The 21,891-nt window shown below is 40.4% G+C and overlaps 1 protein-coding gene across 1 annotated transcript in view; it reads right to left on the reverse strand.

Annotated features, from left to right (window-relative positions):
• Positions 1 to 14,695, reverse strand: part of LOC149279334 (FIGNL1-interacting regulator of recombination and mitosis-like) — a 39,660-nt gene extending 24,965 nt beyond the window's left edge. Inside the window, exons 1-7 of the mRNA XM_089501302.1 lie at positions 14,628 to 14,695; positions 13,380 to 13,417; positions 12,406 to 12,494; positions 11,722 to 11,826; positions 8,740 to 8,880; positions 2,290 to 2,452; positions 2,110 to 2,194 (exon numbers count right to left, since the gene is read on the reverse strand). Of these exons, the coding sequence (XP_089357428.1) occupies positions 2,110 to 2,194; positions 2,290 to 2,452; positions 8,740 to 8,880; positions 11,722 to 11,826; positions 12,406 to 12,494; positions 13,380 to 13,417; positions 14,628 to 14,692 (686 nt within the window). The 5' untranslated portion in view covers positions 14,693 to 14,695. The remainder of the gene's footprint in view (positions 1 to 2,109; positions 2,195 to 2,289; positions 2,453 to 8,739; positions 8,881 to 11,721; positions 11,827 to 12,405; positions 12,495 to 13,379; positions 13,418 to 14,627) is intronic.
• Between the last annotated feature and the right edge of the window lie 7,196 nt (positions 14,696 to 21,891).

Raw genomic sequence — 21,891 nt, forward strand, 5'->3', positions numbered from 1 at the left:
ATATTTTCTTTTATTTACCAAACTGCCCCCAGTTATGCACATCTGACCCCCAGCTTGCCACTCTGCCCCCAGATATGCCTTATACGTCCTATATGCCAGAGATTCCACTGTGTCCCCTGATATGCCACTGTGCCCCCAATATGCCTTATACTCCTTATATGCCAGCGATATGCAACTGAGCCCCCTGATATACCGTTTACCCCCAGATATGTCTTATGCCCCCCTGATATGCCTAATATCGATATGCCTTATACCCCTATATGCCACTGTGCCCCCTGATATGCCACTCCACCCTCAAATGCCCTGCACCACCCTGAAATTCATTATACTCCCTGATTCACCACTCTGCCTCCCACAGATATGCCACTCTGAAATTCAATATACTCCCCATACACCACTCTACCTCCCCCTATACACAACTCTAACTCCCCCAGATATGCCACTCTGCCTCCCTGAATTTCATTACACCCCATACACCACTCTGCTACCCTGAAATTCATTATACCCCCCATACACCACTATAACTCACCCATACACCACTCTCCCTCCTCCCCCCTCCCCATTCACCACTCTGCCTCCTCCCCTCTCCCATACATCACTCTGCCTCTCTCCCCCCTCCCATACACCACTCTGCCTCCTCCCCCTCTCCATTCACCACTCTGCCTCTCTCCACCCTCCCCATCCATCACTCTGCCTCCTCCTCCCTCCCATACATCACTCTGCCTCTCTCCCCCCCTCCCATACATCACTCTGCCTCCTCCCCCTCTCCCATACACCACTCTGCCTCCTCCCCCTCTCCATTCACCACTCTGCCTCTCTCCACCCTCCCCATTCACCACTCTGCCTCCTCCCCCTCCCATACACCACTCTGCCTCCTCCCCCTTCCATACTCCACTCTGCCTCCTCCCCCCTCCCATACACCACTCTGCCTCCTCCCCCCTCCCAATACACCACTCTGCCTCCTCCCCCCTCCCATACACCACTCTGCCTCCTCCCCCCTCCCATACACCACTCTGCCTCCTCCCCCCTCCCATACATCACTCTGCTTCCTGTCAGCAACAGAGGTTCACAAGACACCAGGGAGTCGGGTAGAGAGGCAGAGTGGTGAATGGGAGGGGGGAGGAGGCAGAGAAGCCTCAGCGTAAGTGAAGGTGGGTAACGGAAGCTGTCTGTGCGCATCGCGCAGACCCCCACCCGCTGACAGAGATTCGAGGTCTCCTGCAGAGGATCATCCTCTCTGTCAGCCGGTTGGGGTCTGCGCGCATCGCACAGACAGCCTCCGTTACTCACCTTCACTTACGCTGAGGTTTCTATGAAGCTGTAGTGAAAGTGCCTGTCAACGGAGGTTCACAAAACACCAGGGAGTCGGGAGAGAGGCAGAGCGGAAATGGAGGGGAGAGACGAAAGTTGTCTGTGCGCATTGCATGGACACCCACCGGCTGACAGTGAGGGGAATCCAGGTCCCCTGCAGCGTTGCGGGGGATCTGGATTCTAGTGTTATAATCCGATCTGAGCATTTGCTCTGAAAAAAACCTTTTTATAATCGATAAAAATCGATTCGACTAATCAATAACGATTTTTCATTATTGATTATTATCGATTAGTTGTTGCAGCCCTAGTTCACTGTACTCCAACGGCCTCCACAGTCACCAGATCTCAATCTAATAGAGCACCTTTGCAATGTGGTGGAACGGGAGATTTACATCATGGATGTGCAGCCAGCAAATCTGCAGCACCTGGGTGATGCCATCATGTCCATATGGACCAAAAATGAAGAATGAAGACAGTTCTGAAGGCAAAATGGGGTCCAACCCGGTACTAGCAAGGTGTACCTAATAAAGTGACCGGTGAGTGTGTGTGTGTGTGTGTGTGTGTGTGTATATTATATATATATATATATATATACATACACACATATATATTTTGTGTAAGTGTAAGCTGTCTATTAGGTTGTTACTTAAATCTAGAACTACAGAAATTGTCCTCCCAACCCTGAGCACTTAAAAAGGTTTTTAGCCTATATTGAGCATTTTCATGAAATTTAGCCAATTGTTAAATAAAAACAAAAGCAGTTTCAAAACAAGGCAGCTGTAGGTAAAATACACTTACTTGATTATAAATTTCCATGTGTTGGCATGCAGTGCATGATCCATTTTTGCTACAACTGTGCATATGTCTAAAACTGAATGCAACACTGTAAAGAAAACATAACAGGTAATAAAGACATCCACAGTCATAGGTAGGCTAATGAAATAACCAAAGAAAACATAATTTCCACCATGAACATACCCGACACCATGTCTTCTGTATCCTTTTCTGAAATTACAGAATTTACATTTGTTTTATCTAGGAGTTCCATCAACTGTTTCTGTAGACAAACTGCTTCTTTGAAGATAGCTTGCAGGAGATCCGAAACCAAATTGAGTCGGACACCATAAATGGCATCACTATCCTGACAAAGAGAAAGCATTTTTATGGCATGCTGTATTACACACAGTAATGTAAACTAAAATACAACTTGAAGGTTAGTACTGGAAGGCGATGATGCTCCAGCTGCCTTAAAGTTAGAAAAGGCAGACTTAAGGTCTCCAGTGATATCTTATCAAATCTATATTTTCTGTAATCACCATGATATACTGGGGTTTGTCTTGAAAATAAATCTTACTACACTAAGGGGACATCCTTTAAATTGTTTGACTTTGTTAACCCATACTTCTGAACACTAGAAGCTTAAGGTTATTAATTTGAAAGAGGCTTTTTTCATTAGTTTCTTTTGTTCTTTTCATGGAACTATATATTTTTTGCATATTTATTTTGTTCCATGTTCTTTTATTAATTGCATTGGGTGATGGGGTGTTAGATGTATTATATAAACTTGCTGTTATTAATTTTCACAAAGTCTGCTGCCTCAGTTTAGATGAAGACAATTTGCATATACCCTAGAATGTTATGGAAGAGTGATCAGATGAATCGCAATCAATTGCAAAGTTGCTCTTTGCCATGAAAATTAATTTAGTCGCACAAAAACATTTCCACTGCATTTCAGCCCTGCTCAAAAAGGACCAGCTGACATCATGTCAGTGATTCTCTCGTTAACACAGATGAGAGTTAGAATAACAGACAAAGTTTTAGAGTGTAGTGCTTAAAATCATTGTTCTTCCTCCATTAACCATGGTTATCTGCAAGGAAACACATGCTGTCATCATTGCTTTGCACAAAAAGAGCTTCACAGGCAAGGATATTGTTGCTAGTAAGATTGCACCTAAAAAAACCATTTCTCGGATCATCAAGAACTTCAAGGAGAGAGGTTCAATTGTTGTGAAGAATGTGTCAGGGAGCCCTAGAAAGTTAAGCAAGCACCAGGACCTTCTCCTAAAGTTGATTCAGCTGCAGAATCAGGGCGCCACCAGTGCAGAGCTTACTCAGGAATGGCAGCAAGCAGGTGTGAGCGTATCTGCACGCACAGCGAGGCAAAGACTTTTGGAGGATGGCCTGGTGTCAAGAACGGCTGCAAAGAAGCCACTTCTCTCCAGGAAAAACATCAGGGACAGGCTGATATTCTGCAAAAGATCTTTTATTTAAGGGATTGGACTGCTGAGGACTGGGGTAGTCATTTTCTCTAATGAACCCCCTTTCTGATTGTTTGGGGCATCCAGAAAAAAGGGTTATCCGGAGAAGACAAGGTGAGTGCTACCATCAGTGCTGGGAGTGGACTCACTCACAATTTTGCCTAAGAACACAGCCATGAATAAAGAACGGAATGGTACCAACACATCTTTCATCAGCAACTTCATTCAACCATCCAAGAACAGTGTGGTGACGAACAATGCCTTTTCTAGCATGATGGAGCATCTTGCCATAAGGCAAAAGTGATAACTAAGTGGCTCAGGGAACAAAACATAGAAATTTTGGGTCCATGTACAGGAAACTCCCAGACCTTAATCCCATTGAGAACTTGTGGTCAATGCTCAAGAGGCAGGTGGACAAACAAAAACCCACAAATTCTGACAAACTCCAAGAATTGATTATGCAAGAATGGGCTGCCATCAGTTAAGATGTGGCCCAGATGTTAACTGAGAGCATCCCTGGGCAGCAGTCTTGAAAAAGATGGGTCAACACTGTAAATATTGACTTAATATCACTGCCAATAAAAGCCTGACGTTAATAAAATGCTAGTAATTATACTTCAGTATACCATAACATCTGACAAAAATATCAAAGAACACTGAAGCAGCAAACTTTGTGAAGAGCCAAAATATCCCCCAGGAATTTGCCATTGCAGGTTTGTGCCCTCCAAGTGATTATCATTGTTGGCCCCATACAGTGCTCGAAAGTGACTCCTGGGTGAACGACTAACCAGTCCAACTTAAGGCCAGTGGCTTGTCCGATTTATTGCCCCAGCTGTAAAATGTGCTTTTCATATCTGGTTTTGGGCTCTATTAAATGCATTTCTAGTAGCTATTTGGATTGTGTGTAGAAGCCCCAGCGGAAGTACCGGCAGCAGCGGAAGTTGTCTGTGCGCATTGCACAGACATTCCACCGGCTGCCAGAGAGGAGGATACAGGTCCCCTGCAACGCTGCGGAGGATCCTCCTCTCTGGCAGCCGGTGAATGTCTGTGTGATACGCTCAGACAGCCTCCACTGCTGCTGGCCAGCACTTGTCTGCATCGCACAGACGTCTACCGGTTGCCAGAGAGTAGGATCTAGGTCCCCTGCAGCGCTTTTGGGGGTCTGGATCCTAACCCTGCTGCTTGCCTGCAGCAGGGCTGAATGATAAAGGAAAAAAAATCCCTGGCTAAACCCCGATTATAGGCAGCACCCCCACTTTAAAAACTTAAAGTGGGGGGGAAAGTACAACCAATAATCAGGCAAATACTGTATATATGATTGTTAACAGCAATCCACAATCCAATACCTCTAGGGTAGGAGATTACAACAAAATCATGTAAAGTGCAATAAATGTCTCTCCCCTGTCCCAGCGCCTGGGAGAGATCCCTATTTCATAAGCACGTTAGACACAGGGATATTAACGGTACCCAATACCTTGCAACCAACAAAACCCAGAACATACACCAATCAGCCATAACATTATGACCACCTGCCTAATAGCATGTAGGTTGCTCTTTTTCCGCCAAAACAGCCCTGACTCGTCGTGGCATGGACTCCATTAGACCTCTGAAGGTGTGCTGTGGTATCTGGCACCAAGACATTAGCAGCCGATCCTTTAAGTCCAGTAAGTTGTAAGGTGGGGCTTTGATGGATGCATCCTGGTACCATGTGTTCTCCAGGTAAGCAATGCAGATGCATCTGGCCATCCACATGATGTAAAATAAAACGTGATTCATCAGACCAGGCCACCTTCTTCCATTGCTCCATGCTGCAGTACCATTGTAGGCTTTCTCAGCAGTGCACAGGGGTCAGCATTGGTACTCTGACTGGTCTGCGGGTATGCAGCTCAATTCGCAACAAACAGTGACACACTGTGTGTTGTGACACCTTTCTATCAGCATTAACTTTTTCATAAATTTGAGCTACAGTAGCTTATCTGTTGGATTTGACAACTTAAATCAGCTTTTGCCTCCCACCATGCATCCTTGGACCCCTTTTTACCACTGCACACCAGAAACACCCCACAAGAGCTTCAGTTTTGGAGATGCTCTGATTCAGTGGTCGAGCCATCACAATTTGGCCCTTGTCAAAGTGGCTCAGATCCTTACGCTTGCCCATTATTCCTGCTTTTACACATAAACTTTGAGAACAAAATGTTCACTTGCTGACAGATGTCATGACAACAAGATTATCAGTCACTTCACCTGCCAGTAGTCATAATTTTATGGCTGATCGGGGTATAAATAACCTTAGGAAAACAAAAATGTGAACATTATCACTCTGCTAATTCTCTGGCGTACCTCAAAAATCACTGATCGGTATCTCTCATTTCCTTGAATTCCTCTAGTTTATCCATATCTGCTTTAGGGGTATCCTCATAATGGATCCTCAAGTTGCTAGAATATAGCAGAGTTGACCTTATCCTCAAGTCATGTAGGGCCTTACACACTAGGGAGAACTCTTATGTTTAGCACTTGAGCAGAATAGTAGTAGAGTAGTATCTTTTGCTCTTTGTAGCAAAGGTCACCTTTGGCTCCATAGGCCGTAAAAAATTTTTTTCTCGTGTCTTGGATTTAGCAATCTGAAGGTAATTGGCCGCAGATGCAGTCTCTTGTCCTCTCTAGCACACCCAATCTGTGTGCCCTTTCTAACAGGTGATCTTCGGGGTGTGTCAAACGCAAGGCATTTGGAAGCCATCTCTGGAGGGTCTTAATCAGTTATTGAGGCTTTAGATTGTTCCTCCTGCTCTCCAAATTGTCTACTTTATCAAGCAATAGTTCTTCCTGTAACAGAGACAGTATTGCTCCAGTTCGGTTATTTGCATTGTGTTGGTAGAGATCCAAGGTGGAGTCGAGATGCCAGGAGCCAGATGGTTTTATAGGCATCCTGGGGCATTCTGGAGTGTCTCTGATAAGGTCAAGGCTAGAATTAGGATCCTACCTTGTCTCCCCACCGTCCACCAGGGTCTTCACCAAGTGGACAAAACCACACGCCCACTCCTCCCTCCACGTCGCGCACTGCAAAGGAAGAGTACCAGCGCCTTACTGATGGTGAGAGGTGTGTCCTGCCGTCCGATAACGCAGCTCCAAGGGAGGACGACGAACCAAAGGCGGGGACAAGCGGTGACAGCCAGCTCACTACTAAGAGAGTACTATTGGGAGTGGAGTCTCTCCAGGGTCTGAGCGGAGGAGCTAGGATTCGGCAGACTATTTAAACTACCATTACTATTCAATCAGTGGTTGTTTGTTCAAGTTCCTTCCTGGATTTTTTTTTTTTTAATTATTTTATACTTTATTACTTAATACTCTTTTTGGATTCTATGGACTTTGACCTTGGCTTTCTTATTGACTTTGCTGATAACCTCTTATCCCAGACCCCAGATTGCTGTTTTTGCAATTTGCCTATTCCTGCTCAGTGAAATAAACTATTGCTGTTGTACCATTAACTGGTTTGGCATCTACTTCTGATTACTAGCTTATCAGGTGTCTATTTGTGCTATGCTGTGCTCCGATCCCCACAAACCTGACACCTGTTACCGGGTGGCTCTGGAACATTCTCCGCCTATGAAGCCTGCTGTTCTCCCAGCTTGGCTGGGGATGGTGTGGAAAGAAGCATGGTCTTTCTTTGAGGTTTTGCTAATAAACTTCTCCATCTTGTAGAATCAAGGCTATGGGGAAGCAATGGAAGAGCCATGCTATAAAGTACGGCTTCACGAGACGTGTCTCTCTTGTGGTGTTGAGTGGCAGGCAATAACCCCCAGTTTGTATCGATGCAGCGTCAATGCGTTTCTTCCCTAAAGATGGACTGACTATGATTTCTTACTCCAGCGCTGAACTAATGTGTTTAAATTGCAATTTCCAAATCAAGATTAATTTCCCTTTTCTCCATACAATGTGCTGATTAGGCTGTGAATGTGTATATTGAAGGGACATGCTAGCAAAAAAATAATTTGCGCATATGAACAAAGCTAGACAAATGTAGCCATGTACAAAGTATCTTATATAATAGAAAATATAATTCCTTCTTCTACCACAGTTATTTAAAACAATGGCAAAGTACCCCCTCATTCAGGATTCTTGAGTTAAGATTGAAAATCTTATAAATTAAAAGAAAAGTCATGCAACTCAGTGTTCTTTAGAATGTTTATATAGCAGCCTAACATGCCACTGGTATGGTTCAAGATAATGTGAATACATATAGAGAACGCTAAGCAGTGTTGTCCGTAAGCACTTAACGGTAAATGTAAGCAAAAGTTGTTTGTACATAAATACACCCCTTGTTCCCTGTCGGACGAATGCTGGAGGTGTAATCCAGAAAGGGGAGATTATAAACACATTTGGTGGTGTTGCATAGAAGTAAGATCCCTTTGGGGCGATACATATGAAATATCAGAAAAAAATCGATAACATTAATATTGAAGAAAATACTAAGATCACCCTCTTACACATTGTTCCAAAAATATATCTTTAGAAAGAAAAATAATAGTACATGTATTGGCGGCAACTAAACTTTTAATTGCTAGATTGTGGAAAGAATGTAAACCTATATCCAAGATACAGTTGGTAAAACAAATCCTGCTTCAGCTGCAAATGGAAAGAGGGTTGAGTTGGGTTAGTTTATCACATAAAAGAAAGTCAGAAATTTGTGAGGACTGGATTAAAAAAGTTATGAATTACTAAATTTGTGGTCAATCTCACACCCAGTTTCATGTTTGGTTTTTTTGTTTGTTTTCTCTTTTTTGTTATGTTTTTCTGTACAATGAGCAATAAGGCGATCATTATAATAATGCTTATACATGAATTCATATTCCATACCGATATGTTAGGCATTTATAACAGTATGCTTTGTTGAAGGTTATATTTATGATTATATGCCTATGACTCATTATGTACGCTTTTTTGTTCTCTTTCTGTGATGCCCTGTAGGTCTGCGTCGTTTACATGTTTATAGAAAATAATAAATATGATTCAAAGTGAAAAAAACAAAACAAAAAAATACCCCTTGTTTCACTAGAACAAAGCCTTTAATAAGGCAAGTACTCAATGGAGATTAAAAAAAAGCAAAATAAATAAATAAAATAAATTTGTGCTGAATTGCTTAATTTAATTAACAAAATTTTGTACTACGCACCTTACAGTGAGCAAATGCAGATCGGAGGACATGCAAGACAGGTGCAGGTAGTGATCGGATATTTTCTAAAGTTATTGTTTCATCCAGGGAAGACACATGCTGCACACAAATAGTTAAAGCCTTCAGACAATGAACCATATTCTGCAACATAAAAAGGAAAAATGTTTGCTTTCAAAAAGATGTACATATCATAAATTTAGGGATGCACTGAAATGCCAAAATGAAGAAAAATAAAAATAAATAAAACGGCCGAAAATAATCGTCCGCAGGGGCCCTGCTGCTTACCCATTGATCTGACCTCCCATGAATCTGCTCCGTTCCAGATTCTCCTGGGCAGACAAGAGTTGTTCGCACATGCGAAGTGCGAGCAACACAGAGGAAAGCAGCAGGGCCCCTGCGGAAGTCTGCGCGCAGCAATGAAATCTTCAGTTCAGGTAAGGCGGTGGGGGAGGGTATGAATGAGAATGCGTGATTGAGGGAGTGAATGATTAGTATCTGTGAATGAATGAGTATATGAATGTTTGAAAATGAGTAAATGAGTGTGTGTGATAGCACTGTTGTGTAAGTGTGGGTGGGAGCATGGCACAGTGAGGCTGTAATTGATGTGCAGAGCCCATACCGCTGGCAGCATCAATACACAAGGGGGCAGCTAGCCAGGTGTCAGCATGTATTGGCTGCTTTTGCATGATAGGAGCGTGATTGCTGCATTAAATATGATTGTTAACATGCCTATCATGCCCAGGCATACCCAGGTTCCAGCATGCACTGGCTGTGCATGATAGGAGTGTGATTGTTAACAATCACACTCCTATCATGCCAAGTCATAATATAATAGTGTGATTGCTGTTAATCATATATTAAGTTATTTAATTTTTTGGTCCAATTTTTTGTCCACAAAATCAACAATAATATATATATAATTGTTGACAGCAATCACACTCCTATCATGCACAGCCAACCAGTACATGCTGACACCAATCACACTCCTATCATGCACAGCCAACCAGTACATGCTGGAACCTGGGCATAATAGAAGAGTGATAGCTGTTAGCAATCACACTCATACCATGCCAAGTCAGCCAGTACATGCTGCAATCTAGGTATGCATTTTCGGTTTCGGCCAAGTGAATCCTAAATTTTCGGTTTCAGTCCAGAACTTTCATTTTGGTGCATCCCTAATCATTGTGGTTCTGAATGTACGTGAAAAGGTCACAGTAATAATCTCCATATTGCAAGAGAATGTAGGAATTATTAAATCCTTCCCTGTTGGTGTGCCTTCAGGACTGGGGTTGGGAACCACATAAAAAAAAAAAAAACCTTAGCTACTTGATAGAGGAAGTAACACCAGATATATTCAGGGTACATTGAGCATTAAATCAACACCCCCCCCCCCCAACAACATGGCAAAAGAATAAAAAATATTAAGAGGGAACAAAATAGTCCTGCTGCAGGATACACAAGGAAAATGAATGCCCAGGCAAGAAATTACTGTTTTCTTTGTGACCTCCAGGAGCAGTAACAAGTTGAATATACAGAAGCAAAAAGACTGGAAAATAAACAACAGACTGCAAAAGTTGTCTGCCAAACATCTACGTTTCAGCTGCTGAAAAATAAAGTTGGTTGTGCAGAGGTGAATTTCTGTAAGGGAAGTAAATAGGTCTTGTAATGTCTACATAGTTCTTTTGACCTGGGACTGTAGGGTGGCAGGTAAGTGAACAGGCAGAAGAAAGTCATTGGTACAGGAAAGGTTCTAGGTTATTTAGAATAGTTAGCAAACATTGTATTTCTTACCCACAACTTTGTCAGAGATAGCCAAAGTTGTTCTATTCTTCTCTAAGTTCACCTTCCTCATTTGACAGAAGGCTTCAGAAGATAAACCTTTACAAGTAGAGGTAACAGAACCAGAATCCAGTTTATCATGCTTATGGACAAAACCCCCAGAGATAGATGGTATAACCATAGCTGGAAAAGCAGGGATATGGTTTATGAAAAGCTCAAAAGGTGGTTACGGTCAGGACACATGTGCAGCCTCCAGAAAACCTGATGTCATAATCCTATGCGTGTCCAAAGCCCATCTGAAATCTCCCAACGCAGAACAGCAATGAGAGGGAAGAGGCCACTTAAACGCCTTCATTGTGGTAGAGTGGAAGTGAGGAGCTCACACTCAAGGGAGCTCACCTAGATAAATATATATTTATATCATTTTATTTTTTTATCATTACAGTCTTTAAACTGTTACTAATTGTGGACAATATACATCACATCTATTCATATAGCACCAGCAGATTCTGTAGCACTGTCAAAATCAGAGTCAGTAAAAACAAAATGTAACGTCTCACACACACACTATAAAAAACTGGTACAAAGGAGAAAAGGGCCCTGTTCTAGTGAGCTTACAATATAGTCGGTGGATGAGAAGGAAGTGAAACAGTAGAAGATGCTTTAATAGGGATGAGTTGATTGAGTCAGGTTGATCTGTAGAGAATGTTGGTCATTCAGAAGACTTGATTAGGAGAAGAAGCCTGAGGAACACCAACAGATGATAGGAAGAAAAGCAAGTTCAAGTGAAGGAGACACTAAAGCTACCGTCCTGGATTTGACCAAGAAAAAAGCTGTGTCACGGATGCCATAAGCATGAAGGGTTTGTAGAAGGAGGGGGGTTGTCAACTGTCTCAAATGCTGCAGAAAGGTTCAAGAGTATACGTGATGAGAAGTGGCCTTTTGTTTTAGGGGCAAGGAGGTCTTGATATAAAAAAAGAAAAAGTTGTGGAGGTTCAAGCAGAGAGTTTGTAGAGAGAAAATTAGTTAATTGATTATAAGTTAATAGTTCCTCCAGTTTGGATTGAAAGAGATGTGAGATGAAAGGAAGGTTTCTCAAAAATAAATTAAAAGGTATTTCAGTATTGGCCTCTGCAGTTTTGGGCACAACATAGAATACTAAAAATCATGTGTAATTTTTCATGGTATCTGTTTTAATTGTACCTGTAAGACATTACGTAACAAAGTCTTCAGTTCCACATTCTGACTTGATAATGCAGATGCCTGGCTTGAGATTTCATATATAAACTTGTCAAATAATTTCCCAGCCTAAGACAAAAGATAGAGTTATCCAGAAAGTTAGGTTTGCCTCTCTTCTCTATCCTCAACATTGCAAATCTAAACAGTAACTAATATGAAGGCATACCCATCACCAACAAAGTTTTAATCAAAATAGTACAAAACAAAAAAGGTTGTGGTGTCTTCACAATTACTTTTTGAGTTAAGACAAAATTTCACCACCAAAGTGCCCACAACATACTTCAAACAGACTCTAGAACCTAAAAATAGATATTGTCAGAAGTAAATCTCCTTGATGCTCTCAATTGGGACAACAATTGATTATTTTGGTAATATGCAGCTGAACACATTTAACCTACATATGAACATACCAAACTCAACACGCTTGAAAATGCACAAACAATATAGTGGATACATTAACATTAAAGTTCCACTATACAATTTTATATATTTCCATCGATCCTTGTAATGGCAAGAATGATAATGAATATTAATGGTTCAACCTATTTATTCAACCTTTTATTGCTCACTTTTCATCTATTTTTGTAACTTAAGATTGCCACCCCTTTTTGATTTGTCTAAAAATAAATGTGTCTCTTCATACCAGACCTTTGGCAGAATTTGTGAAAAAACACTCTCTTCCAGCTCCAGCAGGCTTACATGAGGCAGGAACATTTCCGTAAGAAGGTTAAACATCCCTTTAAAAAAAAGTCAGAGATAAACAATTAGACTAAGACATAATATCTATATCTCCATCTTAAAATTATAATTGTAAGGTAACTTCAAAAAAGCAGTATACGCTGAAAGCAGAATAGCAGGGGGTCTCAAACATTTCCTTTAATGGGAACTACGGTACTTATAATTAAGAAAACGGTCAACAAAGTCAAATTGTGAGTAAGCACATTCATTGTACTAGAATATTTACATACACATATCCTTCAACCATTGAGCGCATCAATCTTTGTGCCTCAAGCTACCTGTAAGAGAACGTCTGTATAAAAATCTACTGAACACTAAGTAGGAACCAAGCATTGCTGAAGTCAGTATATCCAGTAGGGCTTAAAGCTGGCTACTTCTTCCATAAAGAGTCCAGTCCACATGAACATAAAGCTGAGTTTTTGCGTTCATTCTACTGTTTTAACAGAATATTGCTCAGCCACATTTTCTCTTCTTATACCAAGTTATTTAACCTTTTCCAAACAATTACTGCCTCTTTAAAAGCACATGGTAGATGTATACAATACTTTTTTTATGCCGATGGCATTGATGTTAAGTACCTATTGCACCGGCAGATATGAAAACGCCAGATTAAAGTTACGTTTTTCGGCAGTTTGGCCTATAGTAACAATCATGTTACTAATCATTTTTTTCTCTTAAAAAATACAATTACCATATCAATTATTATGCTCTGAAGGAAAACCATTATATGTTATTTATGCAGCCAAAAATATTCCACATACACTTAATGCATATGGTAAAAAATAGACAAGACTCAAGGAAGGCCTTCTATCTTGTTATTGTTATAGCTCTTAAATACGGTATATAGTTGCACACAATCCTATTGTAAAAAAAATTATACTTACTGATATCATCGGTCCAATTGTGTGAGCTCTGATACAGGGTTTAAAAATAATTAAGGAAAACTTTGAACATTCTTACCAAAACCAATTATCTTGTACATCTTCCTTTACAAGGTTTACCAAACAGAGAAGAAAACAGCACAATAATGTTTCTAATATCCAGAGACCAGGAGTAACCATCAAATTTCCCCAAACTAAAATGGTAAGAATACTTCCATAAAAATTACTTTTTTATTGGGTTAGTTGCAGAAAGGTGAGATTTCCCCTGACTTTGTACTTGATCTTAGAAAAAAAATTATTCCAGTCTCAGGTGACAAATTGATTAAACAAAAATCCAAGCGCATAGTGGTCAATAAAGAGTGTCATAGGTGAGCTAAAATTGAATTAAAAAAAATATCAAATTTCTGTGTTAAGTATGATTTATGAATAACCAACCAAGCGGAGACCATTATTTCTTAATTTTCTCTACTTTTTAAAATAATATATTTATTTATTTGCATGTGCCTACCCAGAATCCCTTGTGGTTGTGAAAGCACCATGAGATTTCTGAGGGAAAAGCAAGCCTTCTGGCTTGTCTGGTGTCTGTAGATGAGTGTTTAATAATACTTCTACTACCCCTTAAAATAATATATATATATATTAATTTTCCAAAAAGATGCCAGTTCTTTTAGTTAGTTGTAAACAATCAGCAACAGAGAATAACAAATGTCTGTAGAAAATCCAATATTTTTAACCCAATGTTTCAGATTCACATAACTGTCTGCAGACACGATTAGACATACAGGTAAGCAGGCAGACAGGCAGGCAGATCCCTACACAGCACAGAGGGCCAAGTTTTTTTTTTATTAAACTACCACCGTTTCATTCTTGAAATTAACTTTTTTTTTTTAAACACTTAAGGTGTCGCTGTGCCTTTAAATCTCTGCATCTCTAGAGGTTTCATTAATTATTGGATAACATTAAACAAAATCATTTGTAGAATGCGAAATAGTTGGCAAACACGATCTAATGGCTCTACTGCTGGTAAGTTGAGTACACCCAATTTTACTTTATATGCGAGGAACAATTTGAAACGGACCAATGTTAAAATTTGTATCGCAGGACATCTTTTTATCGTGTATCGCTAGGTACATTTCTAAAATAAACATCATCGTCCAGTCCAGACGTCTCCCGGTAGCGTCCTGTGTGTGTATGCTCGCGGCTCGCATGTGTTCTTGCACTGTACAATATTGTACTATTACGAAGCAGGATATGATTAGCTTGGGAAGAGCTACCGGCAGCTCCCTCCGGCAGACGTCCGGGCTCCAATGGCTCATTTCATCCAACAGCTCCGCTTGCGACATGCCGGAATATTTAAGAAAACCCGCCACCACCAGCAGAAGACGGCACTTGGCAAAACAAAAGAAGGAAAGCTTTCACGACGCTCTCGCGAGATCTGAGTGTTTTGCCGGGAAAATATTCATCAAGGTCTGCGAAATACCAGGGCTGTTATGCTACTTCCGATCTGGTGTAGCATACACCGCGAAGCGTTGAGTTAGTGTTGCGTCATTTGACATGGTACGTCGTTGTATTACATTGTGCCAATTAGTTCTGGTCTAGTGGTCTGTATGTACCGTGAATACGGGTGAACTGGCACTCTCGGCTTTTGAAAAATGAAGTTACCGATTATAAGACAACCCCCCAATATTAGAATATTCATTTAGGAAAAAAGAAAAAGCCTGAATATAAGCCTACCCTATAGGAACAAAGTTTTACTAGTAAATATTCATTCACATGTAAACTATTTTTTCATATTGAGAAAAATGCATGATTTGTTTTTATTTCCTTTTATTTGCCACTCTGCCCAGTTATGCACATCTGCCACCCAGATATGCCTGATACGTCCTTTTATGCCACTCTGCCTCCAGAAATTCCTTTATGCCACTATATCCCCCCCATATGCCACTCTGCCTCCCTAATAACCCACACTGCCCCCAGATATGCCCTTTAACCCCCTATATGCCACGCTGCCTCCCTGACATTCATACCCCCCAACTGTCCTGATTTTGGGTCTCAGGGCTGGGCTGGCCCAACAGGATACAGGGGCTGGAGGAGGCTTTCGATCCCGTTCGCAGACGTTCAGCGGTTTGAATGTTGGCCGGCAGACTGACGTTCAAAACAACCGCTCTTCGGGCTGCCGGCGTCTAATGAAATTAAAGGGGCTGGTGTGCACGCACCGCGCTACCCAATGGTCGTGCCTCAGCTCTTCGTTCCACCCCTTTTAAGATGTGGGACGAAGAGCTGAGGCACGGCCATTGGGCGGTGCGGTGCGTGCACTAGTGATGTCCGGATCATGAACGAATCGTTCATTTGATCCGGTTCTTTTTAGTGATCCGGATGAATCGGTTCAGTAGACTGAACGATTCATTTGTAGCGGTTCAGTCTGTGAATCATGCAGCTGTAACCTGATCCTAGAGCTGTGAGTCATCTGCAGAGCACTCAGACACAGACTCTGGGGTCATGTTACAGCTCATTAATTCACAGAGGAACGATGACTCATAGAGTCAGAGAGTCGTTCAAAGAGTCGAATGATCCGAAGAGTCGAATGATCCGAAGAGTCGAATGATTCGAATCTTACAGGGATCTGGATCTTACAAGGATCCGAATCTTACAGAGATTCGAATCATTCAGAGAATATTACTGATACCATACTTTTATAAATAAATACATTAATAATGTTCACACTGCCCCCAGGATTTAGATTCCCCTGAGTTTGCCCCCCTTGACCTATAACTGCACCTACAGTTAACTTTATTAAATTAATTAAATTAACCCTCAGTCATCAGCATAAAATTAACCCTTATACCCCATCAACCATAACTGCCCCTGAAATTAACCGTAAAGATCCCATTAACCATAACGGCCCCTGAAATTAACCCTAAAGACCCCATTAACCATAACGGCGCCTGAAATTAACCCTAAATACTCCATTAAGCATAACTGCCCCTAAATTAATTGCATGTACTCCAGATAAATTACCTAATAAATTGGTATGGTTGATGGGGTCTTTAGTGTTAATTTGGGGGCAGTTATGCTTAATGGGGTGTTTCGGGATAATTTGGGGGCAGTTATGCTTAATGGGGTCTTTAGTGTTAATTTAGGGGCAGTTATGCTTAATGAGGTGTTTAGGGTTAATTTGGGGGCAGTTATGCTTAATGGGGTCTTTAGTGTTAATTTAGGGGCATTTATGCTTAATGAGGTGTTTAGGGTTAATTTAGGGGCAGTTATGCTTAATGGGGTGTTTAGGGTTAATTTGGGGGCAGTTATACTTAACGGGGTGTTTAGGGTTAATTTAGGGGCAGTTATGCTTAATGGGGTGTTTAGGGTTAATTTGGGGGCAGTTATGGTTAATGGGGTGTTAAGGGTTAATTTTAGGGGCGGTCATGGTTAATGGGGTGTTAAGGGTTAATTTTAGGGGCAGTCATGGTTGATGGGGTGTTTAGGGTTAATTTAATGGTGAGGGTTAATTTAATTAATTTAATAAAGTTAGCTTAAGGTGCAGTTGCAGGTAAAGGGGAATGTAAATCCTGGGGGCAGTGATTATTAATGTATTATTTATAACAGTATGGTGACATTCTCTGAATGATTAGAATGCCAATGAAGGCAGAGAGTCGTTCAAAGATCCGGATCTTACAATGATCCGGATCTTACAGTGATCCGGATCACTGTAAGATTCGGATCCCTGTAAGATCCGAATCTTTGAACGACTCTCTGCCTTCATTGACATCACTGGAGGCAGGGGGGAGGAGTCATAATGAAAGGGGCGGGGACAATCGTTAGTGTGCCTGCACGGAGTTACTGGAAAACGAAGATCCGGATCATGAATCGGATCATTTCAGTGAACGAATCGAAATGATCCGATTCACTTTAATGATCCGAACTTCCCATCACTAGCGTGCACCCCGGCCCCTTTTAATTTCATGAACTGCCTCCACCCGCTGCCCCCACCAGACATCAGGAAGCAGTGGTAAATCGGGGGGGGGGGGGAGGGGATTAGTGTCATATATGGGTGTCAGATATTTTATCATAGAAAACATGTATTTCACATATTCTGTATTTTACATGAAATCAAAATGGAGTCAGAGCCATTTTATTTTACTTAATCATATAATAATTAATGTTATCTTCCATGAGAAAGTTAAGGAGTAGACGCTGCATATCTTTAGAAATGTAACTTGGAATGGGGGATACATGGTAAGACTACCAAGGCCTGAGTTACTATCTAGGAGGTAACACCTGGCGATTAGGGTGACCAAGGATAAATTCCAAACACATATGTAATGGTTTTAAATTAATTCTTAGACCAGAGCGTCTCTCACAGGTAAATTAAGAAATAACAACGGTGTAAATATGAGTAGAAATCCTAATTTTAATGGGTAAAACCCACCGTTATGATTGGAGAATTCCAATCAAGAGGTGGAGGCTATGATAATAAGCTCTGTTTTTAAGCTTATGTCTTGGATAATTAAAAAAAAAAGAAAAAGGAAAAGGCGGACTTATTCACCAAATTTACCCCAGAGAATTGGAATCTTAAGATCCTGGCACCATATTTCACTCTTGGAGTTACTTTGAGTTCTAACCTATATACCTTTTAGAAAGTTATATTCTTTCCCACTTAATTTCTTGCCACTGAACCTGGATTAATTTCTACAAGGACCAGTTGGACAACAGCAACAAGTGGTGGTAAATATAATTGTTTTATTATTCTGAATAGAGATGAATTTTGTCTTCTTCGTATAGAATTCCCTGTTTCTGGGAAGTACTATATTGCATTATTGTATATGGCGGCTTGTGAGACTGCAGCTTATAACCCGTGATAATAACAATAATGAAAAGGTATTTTTACCTATAGACGAAGTTTGACATCATTTGCATCTATTAGGAATTTCACTAATACTCGTAGACATTATTAAATTACTTTTTAATTTGTCATATTAGTTAAACTAATATAAGAGAAATAGTGGTATCTTTATTACTGCCCGGATTATTATCAATTTTTGGTTGCTGAGTGGACTGGAAATTAATTGTGTGTTAGACTCATATAGTACTAATTCATATTGATAACTATCGATAATATATTGTATTTGAATTGATTCAATTTTGACATGTTTTAAGAACGTTGTGTTTTATATTATGCACTGTGTGACTCATACATAGATTTTATAAATTGTATTCACAATAAATAAATATTTTTGATTGACTATCGTGGCGATATATATCTGATTTGAATTATAATTTTCGGCGATCTGAAAGAATTTAGGATCGGAGATAAAATATAGGGTATCTCCTTAAATTCATATTGTGGATGTGGTACTACAATATTTGATAGCGTCGTTATTTTGTGTGTGTGACGAAATATTGGTTTTGCCTATTTTGTCTCATTAATATCCCTAACGGGGGGTATAAGGCATTTCTGGGGACAGAGTGACAAGCCTGGGGGTAGATGTGCATAACTGGGGGGTCAGGTTGGCAAATAAAAGGAAATAAAAACAAACATTTCTCAATCATAGCTTTTATTAAATATGAAAAAATTGTTTACATTAATTAATAAAGAAATAAAAGTTTCTTACGAGAATATCGTGAAGAATAATGTGAGAACTTTTTAATCTAAAAATCTTTGCAGTAGCAAATGTTTTGATTCCAAAATCAAAGGGGGAGGCTAACATTAGCCTTTTTTAATTAACCCCCAAAAGGACAATACTGTTTCTTACTCATAGTATATTGAGGAACAATGGCTCTATTAACATTTTTCAGTGTTACTGTTTAGCTGTGATTTTCTTCTTTCTCATTTCGTGCACCCACACATATTATATATTGTTTTTCAGGACAAAACTAATGAAAAAACCTGCTAAATAGATTCTGCTATTTGTCCTGAGTTTAGAAATACCCAATGTTTTTATGTTTTTTTGCTTTTTTTCTGCACGTTATGGGGCAATAAGTACAGGTAGCGTTTTGCTATTTCAAAACCATTTTTTCCAAATCTGGTAATTCTTCCCCCCATGTGCCATTTCGGGTATCTTTGAAGCCGGCCAATGCAATTTACCCCATCAAATCATATATTTTTAAAAAACTAGACACCCCAAGGTATTTCAAATACTGGTATTTTAACCATTTCCATGCTCTAAATCTACAATCAGCCTTTGTCAAACTTTATGGTAGTAAAAAAATTTAGTATTTTTTTCACACACGTTGTAATCCAGGTATAAATTTACAGCGCCTGGTATATGTCCCTGCCAAACAACACCCCAATATGTGTTCAGCAACATCTCCTGAGGGCAGTGATACTCCACATGCATGGGTTTGTAGGGTTATTCGGAAGGTAAAAGGCCGCCTTTGTGAGGTGTGTATTTTTTGCCATTTAGACATCTGATCCTACTGTCCCCATGTCCCATATTTGGGACATCTTTGAACCCGCCCAATTCAATTTACCCCATCAACTCATGCATTTTTTAATACTAGAAACCCTATGGGCATTTGTAATGCCAATATTTTCCATGTGGGAATTTTTGTGAAGATAAAGAATTGTAGGAATTGTAGAACATTTTTTTTTTTTTACTAATCACTCTGATTGTAAGAAATTATGACCCTCTTACAGGGTTATTCTTTTAGGGAATGTGTGACGAATAAAGCACAAATACAAGCGTATAGAAAAATGTATATTGATATTGAATTAGGTCACTGTTACAGGTGATAAAACATAACATACAGAAAACATTTGATAATAATACAAAACAAAAGGGATACTTAAGCACATTCTTGGGAAACCTCTCTCAGCTCACAGGCTTCTCCCGAACGCCATCTTGCGCAGCTTTGTTCTGAGTCTCCTGACCCAGGACACTTCTGTTCACTGCACTCTCCTTTCTCAGACTCTTCTTTCTCCGACTCCTCTTTCTCCGACTCTTCTTTCTCTGACTCTCCTTTCTCCGACTCTCCTTTCTCTCTTACTCAGACTCTTCTGCAAGCGGGACATTTTAAAGTGCAATTGCTTGTATTATTGAGTTCTGCAAGATTTTTTTTTAAAAAAAGTGTCCCTCTTTCACATTTTGAAATGTTGGGAGGTATGGACATGCATTTTAACCCCATATTTGCCACTATCCCCCCACAAATATGCCTTATACACCCCTATATGCCACTCTGCCTCCCAGATATGCCTACATATCTGTATAGACATATATACACCTATATGCCACTCTGCCTCCCTGACATGCCTTTTAACCTCTATTTGCCACTCTGCCTCCCAGATATGCCTTATACACCTATATGCCACTCTGCCTCCCTGATATGCCTTTTAATCCCCTATTTGCCACACCCCCAGATATGCCTATATGCCACTCTGCCTCCCTGATATGAAATATTAGTATCACTGTACTCAGGAGATGTTGCTGAACACATATAGGAGTCTAGTTTGAAAGTGACATACACCAGGAGCTGTAAATAAATACCTGAAGTGCAATTTTTGTGATAAAAAACACGAAAATTACTACGGTAGTAGAATAAGTGCATGGAAAATGTTAAAATACCAGCATTTGAAATACCTTGAGGTGTCTATTTTTCAGAAATATATGGTTTGATGGGGTAAATTGCATTGGCCGGCATTAAAGGTACCCGAAATAGCACATGTGGCAGAACAACCATATTTGGGAAAAAAATTGTTTTGAAATAGCAAAACGCTACTTGTACTTAATGCCCAATAACTTGCAGAAAAAAACATAAAAACATTGAGTATTTCTAAATGCAGGACAAATAGTAGAATCTATTTAGCAGGTTTTGTCAAATAAAAGTGAGAAAAAGTTTTTTGGTTTTTTTTTTCAATTTTGCATCATATATTATTATTTTTTTTACAGAAAATAGATCATGTGATCAAAAAAAAATAAAAATATATATAACATGTGTGGGTACACTAAATGGGTTACAGCTAAACACGAGCACCGCGAAAGTGTTAAAACAGCCTGGTCCTTACGGGGTTAAACAGTACAGTAAAAGGGGCAATTTACATGCAATAGTTACAGTAAGCCACACATAATTCTCCATCAGGCCCTCATTTGCACATGGCTCAGTATTTGCACTCAGCCCAGTAGGTGGTCGCTCTTGTAGTCTGTGGGGAAGATAGTAAACACGGGCGGTTTCCTGACTCCTGGCTGAAACCGGCTGGATAACTTGGTGCAAATACTGGCCATGGAGGTCCCTGTCCTGTCAGTCTTCACCCGAGGGAGAGTAACACACCAAACATAAACCCCCCTCCCAAAAGGCAGGTACCCCAAATCTGTGTCCAACCTCCACAGTCTTTAGAGTCTCTGGTAAAAGTGGCACTGTACCGGGGGGGGGAGAATTAGTCACAATAGACCCCTTGTACCTACCTCTCCAAAAACAGAACCCCTTCCAAGACCAGGGCCTATAGTTTGTAGGGAAGACCAGCACGTAAAGAAAAAAACGCATTCCAAGAATCCCCTATGGACGTATCGGTACGTCCTGCCCT

This window comes from Sceloporus occidentalis, unplaced genomic scaffold (genome assembly GCF_023333645.1).
Source record: "Sceloporus occidentalis isolate IW3139 unplaced genomic scaffold, rSceOcc1.0.p SCAF_170, whole genome shotgun sequence".
NCBI classification, from domain to species: Eukaryota; Metazoa; Chordata; class Lepidosauria; order Squamata; family Phrynosomatidae; genus Sceloporus; species Sceloporus occidentalis.